Source organism: Triticum aestivum, chromosome 3A (genome assembly GCF_018294505.1).
Source record: "Triticum aestivum cultivar Chinese Spring chromosome 3A, IWGSC CS RefSeq v2.1, whole genome shotgun sequence".
NCBI classification, from domain to species: Eukaryota; Viridiplantae; Streptophyta; class Magnoliopsida; order Poales; family Poaceae; genus Triticum; species Triticum aestivum.
In genome coordinates, this window is record NC_057800.1 from 751,264,098 (window position 1) to 751,269,532 (window position 5,435).

At 44.9% G+C, this 5,435-nt stretch overlaps 1 protein-coding gene across 1 annotated transcript; it reads left to right on the plus strand.

Moving 5' to 3' along the window:
- Nucleotides 1-219: 219 nt before the first annotated feature.
- Nucleotides 220-1,563, plus strand: LOC123059722 (serine/arginine repetitive matrix protein 1). Its single transcript, XM_044482213.1, has 2 exons — nucleotides 220-554; nucleotides 660-1,563. The coding sequence occupies exons 1-2, from the start codon at nucleotides 491-493 to the stop codon at nucleotides 1,172-1,174; spliced, it is 579 nt and encodes a 192-aa protein (XP_044338148.1). The 5' UTR covers nucleotides 220-490; the 3' UTR covers nucleotides 1,175-1,563.
- The last annotated feature ends 3,872 nt before the right edge of the window (nucleotides 1,564-5,435 follow it).

Genomic DNA, 5,435 nt, shown 5'->3' on the forward strand with positions numbered 1-5,435 from the left:
TTGGTTCTTTTTCTTTTGCTCTATTTAAACTTGGCCCAAAGACCACGCACCCCCATCCCATCATCACCATAAAAAAGCAAAATTTTCTTTGTTGCCCATCACTGTCATGCGGGTGGAGGCCACGTACCCAATTAAAAAAAAGTGGAGGCCACGTACACCGTCACGTGTATGTCTCGTTTTAAGGCGTCAAATTTGCTGAGCCCTTCCTTTGCCGTTGAAGCTTATCCCATTCTATCCCCTCCTTTCTCTGAGTTCCTTCTTATTCCATCGCCTCATTCTATCCCCTCCTTTCTCCTGCTCGATCTGCTGCTCCCGAGCACAACCACCTAGTCCCTGAGCTCCTTCTTCCGCCGATGACCGAAGCCACCGAGCGGGCCCCGTCGTCCCCCTGCATTCCTTTCCCCGCCATCTCCCTCTTCCCTTATTCTCTTTTCCCAGTTTACTCTCATCTCCCTCTATCTCTCTTGCTCTCTGTTGCAGGGAGGCCGCCATGGACGCCCGAGGTCCTCCGCTCCGACCCATGCCCCGACGGCCCTGCCGACGTCGTCGCCTAGGTGAGCAGTAGCTGCACTGCGACGTTGCCCCGCCTCCTCTCTCCCTCTCTATCTCTCCCCTGTCTCTCTCTTCTCTCTCTGAACCCTCTCTATTTTCTTCAACAGGAAGACCACCATGCCCACTGCAGGAACTTCGAGCCGACCCCGCAGCATGGAGACCGCCACCGCCCATCCGTTGTCGGGAATCGCCGGATCCGGCCCCTCTCCGGCCTGCCTCGCCGTCCTTCGTCCGTTCCCGATATCTTCCCGGCGCCAGGAGCTCAGGCGAGCGCCGCCACAAGACCCTGCCTCCTCTGCCCCGTAGCTCTCCATGGAGGTCGTCGCCTCTCCATCTCAATCCACGATGGTCTCCTCCAGGGGCCCGCCATGGAGGTTGCCGCCTCTCCTGTCTCGATCCGTCTGCCGCCGGATCCACGGCGGAGCAGCCGAGATCCGCCGCCCGTTACGCGACGCCTCGGCCCGCCAAGGCCAGCGCCGAGGCCGACAAGGCGCGCAGGAAGGCCAAGGCCCTCACCAAGCAACGGGAGGGCTTGCGGGCTAGGCTCGCCTACCGCAAGCGCACCCGCAAGCTCACCTCCATGCCGGCCAAGGCCACCGCCGCGACGCTAGTTTTTTTTTAAAACGAATAGTTTCCCAGATCCACTTAATAGGGATTGCGGGTTGATTTTGCAGAAATAGAGGGACGTTTTTGTAAATTGGTGACGACGTACGACCAGAAGCACTCCGTGCTTTATTAGTAGGGAAAGATTTGCACCGATCACAGGCTACTAGGCCACGTCTATCGTGACGCGGTAGCATGCCATTATTATTCTCCAGACTGTATAAGAATAAGGGTCGCGCTAACTGCCACACGTGTGGCAGGAAGGAAGACGCATCACACGTCTCTAATGTAAACAGATTGCCATGTCATCGCATGCATGCATGCAAGAATCTTTTTGAATTTTCAGTTTTTAAAATATTTTATCTTTTAAACGAAAAATCCGATTGAAAATCCGTTTTCACCATTAAATCCCTCGCGATGAGATCTTCGAAACTAGATCCTATGTTGATATGTTTTGATGAAATTTTTTTTGGATTAAAAGTTGCCATGTCTATTGCATATGAATTGCCATGATGTTTACACTGAAGTTGTCATGATATGTTTCAGCTATTTCCTTCTACATTTAAAAGTAAATTTTGATATTTATAAAATGGGGAATTAAGAAACTAGACTTGTCATGAACCATAAACTAAAATTGCCATGATACATGCACGTAAAATCGCCATGGTTCATACAAAAAATAATTTTCATGGTCAAAGTACTGGAGTTGCCATCATCAAAATACTAAAATTGCCATGATCTACAAACTAAAATTGCCACATGGCAACTTTAGTTTAAGCCCTATGACAACTGCAGTGTAAACATCGTGGCAACTTCTGGCAAAAAAATATCGTCGAAACATATCAACATGGGGTCTAGTTTTGAAGATCTCGTCGAGACGGATTTAATGGTGAAAACGAATTTTTAGTTCGCTTTTTTATTTAGGAGATACAACATTTTTAAGCCGAAAATCAAAAAAAATTCTGCTGATGTCATCTATTCATACGTGGCAAAATGAGTGGTGATGAAGGCGTGTGGACGATGTGCAAACGCCCACACGTGTAGGCGTTAACATTTCCGAAGAATAATAATAATTTGCTAAAGACATGTATTTTTTCTCTGGCCATTTACAAGCGTAATAATGCTTTTGTTTCTTGCTTCAGACAGTCAAATAGATATCTTCATGATTATTTTGTTACCAGTTGCAGCGCATGGGCCCTTTTGCTAGTATAGTAAATGGGGGCGGAGACAAGGGGGGCGAGCAGGGGCTAGACCCCTGCCAATCGCTCGGGAGCTTCTGTTCGGCGCCTTAAGCGCCCGAACAGGTAGCTGGCAACGAAAAAATATGGCTGTTTCAGGAATCGAACCTGCATCGGTCACGAACGCAAGGCTAGTTCGACTTTAGCTGACCACCTAAGCAATTGGACACTAGTGGTTTTCATTAGCGCTAACAGTACATGAAACAGTATGGCCACGCTATTTATTTATCATTCAATTCTTTTATTTCTTTTATAAATCGTGAATTTAAAAGCGTTTGCCGATTTTGAGACAAAAAGTTCACAAACTTAAAAAAAGTTCAACGATTTTGAGAAATAGTTCATCATTTTGAAGAAAAGTTCACCGATTTTGGAAAAATCTTTATGAAGAAGTTTTAAAAGTTCATCATTTTTGAAAAAAAAAATCATCAGTTTTGACCAAAAGTTCATCATTTTCGAAAAAAAGTTCATCGTTTTCGAAAAAAAGTTCATCGGTTTTGAAAACAGTTCAGCGAGTTCAAAAAGTTCATCAATTTTGAAAAAAGTTCATCGGTTTAAAAAAAGTTCATAGTTTTCGAAAAAAAAGTTCATCATTTTCGAAAAAAGTTCATCGGTTTTGAAAAATAGTTCAGCAAGTTTGAAAAAGTTCAATGGTTTTGAAAAAAGTTCACAAAATTGATGAAAAAATTCATCACTCTTGAAAAAAGTTCATCAAACTTGAAAAAAGTTCATTGAATTTAAAGAAAGTTCATCAGAATTGGAAACGTTCAACGAATATGAAAAAAAGTTTATCAAAATTGAAAAGGTACATTGGATTAGAAAAAAGTTCATAGAATTTGAAAAGGTTCATCAATTTTGAATAAAATATGGATACATTCGAAAGAAAATCATTGAATGAGGAAGAAGGAAAAATACAAAAAATAAAAAAAAGAAAGAAAACAGTCGGAAAACAAAAAAACGAAAGGAAAGATGATAAGAAAAGAAAGTGATGCAATATAGCGCATAAGGTTCTTGTGGCGGGGTGGTTACCACGTTGCGATGGGAGCCATGAAATCTCCGGTTCGAGTCCCAGCTCTCGCGGATTTTTTGCGCCTTGAATACTGGGGTTGGACGGGAGACGAGCGCGAAATGGGCCGAGCCCAGATAAGGCGGCTGCAGGCGCCGCAAACCGGCGCCTGCAGCGCTAAATAGGAAAACCCCAATCGCTCGCCCTCCTCAATGGTTTTTAGCAGGCTGTGTATTGTACATTGCTAATGGCCGCAACTAATTGCATCATTAGCCCATATAAAAAGTATATTCATTGAACCAGCTACACCGAATATAGAAGACCAAAGCCCAATAACCCAGGCATACGGTCGTGGCTTTGTTTTCCCTCTGGTGTATGGATAATGTGATCGATCTGATCGGATTGGTCTACAGCGTATTCTCTGGACGACCTAGGGCGTTCGCCGCTGTCGCCGGCCGCCCCTAGTGCCACCCGCCGCCGTGGGTGTCCTGCTTGGGCGTTTATCATTGCCGCGGCGGCCATCCACTGGTCGCCTCGACGACAATTCCATCCACCATTCTACACTACAGTTCGCTGTCCGCATACAACTAGATGGAGGCAGATCAGATCATATGGATACAGCTTGATGCCGCTAGCGAGGTCACCAAGATTGAATATATTAGCCGCAGGTACCACGACGCACCAGTAGCTATTACTTATTAGTATATATTTTCATGAATTATGATCTTAGTCTGATTTACTAGCATTGTATTTAAAATCAAGCTTTTGACATCTTGGACATTTTTGGATCCATGATATGAGTTATTTGACGTGTCTACCATATGCACACTGGTGGATTTTTATTATCCTGTAGTCTTTTCTAGTCAAGAAAGGGTTCAATTAGGGTATCAACTTGCCCATTTCAAGCTTAGCACAACTTTATATTAAAGTTAGTTGAAAGTTGAGACACTTAATTTTGGACGGAGGGAGTATATTGGTAATAAGGAAAATAGCCAATTCACATTATCAACTTGTTCAACGCTGGTGGCTGTCGTAGAGCTAAGTTATAGGAATGTAACATTCTTTTGTAGTTTCAAACATATGTTTTAAAGATTTCTCATCAGCGCCATCACGAGGCTCAATATACTATGATGTTCCATGACTTTTTATGAGCATTGTCTTTTCGCCCCCCTCATGTCCAAATCCTGGCTCCGCCCCTGATAGAAAATATAGCTAGCATATATTTGTGCACTTGTACATATGTGTTGTTATTTCGTATGCCGGGTGTGTATGACTAAGATCTCACATTCCACGTACATGCCTATAACACATGGATGTGCAGAGCATTTCTCCTCTGGTGTCTTTGGCTACCACCATGGATTTGTTTTTTTTATTCAAGATAACCCAACCCTAGCTTCTTAATTTAAGGAGAATCCTTAACCCAACACAAGGGTGTGGTTAGCTTCTAACCATGGTTGAGTTAAGTTGGTGGGTGGGGGTTGGGTGGGTAGGGTAGGGTGGAATACTCTTGAAGGCTTCGATGCTAAGTAAAGGTGTCTCCGGCGGTCCCCTCGCAACAGGCCTCAAGACAACTTTTGGGGGATAGGGCCAAAAAATGAGGTGCGGTGGACGCCAAAAGTGGGAGGCACACATTTTGAGCGAAAAGTGGGAGACACATTTTTGAGCGAAAAATGGGAAGCACACATGACACATTCACACATTCCTCCGTCACAGCCCATTCCCATGGGTGCGCTTTGGACCCCCAAAAACTGGCCTAAGAATTTCAGCCCTGCGCCAGCTGCCAAGCCTCCTTGTTTTCCCTTCGGTGACCTCTCATGTTCCGTCCTCTCCTTCACCCCCGGTACCCGAGTCGTCCATTCTAGTGATGTCGGGCCTCGTGTCATCCTCCCCTGCTTTGCCATGTGTTGTCACCTTCATGCCTACATTGTTGTCTCTGCTTCCGAATTGCCATGTTCACTTCCCAGCATATCACTACCATTCTTGATCATGACCGTTTTCGCTCTCTAGCTGGTCGCTTCTCAATCAAATTGCTAGCCTTC

What these genes read in the sequence shown, in the direction of transcription:
- LOC123059722 (XM_044482213.1), top strand. Translation starts at nt 491, where the DNA reads ATGGACGCCCGAGGTCCTCCGCTCCGACCCATGCCCCGACGGCCCTGC. An exon ending in CTGCCGACGTCGTCGCCTAG is followed by an intron (nt 555 to 659) that starts GTGAGCAGTAGC and finishes TTTCTTCAACAG; the next exon opens with GAAGACCACCATGCCCACTG.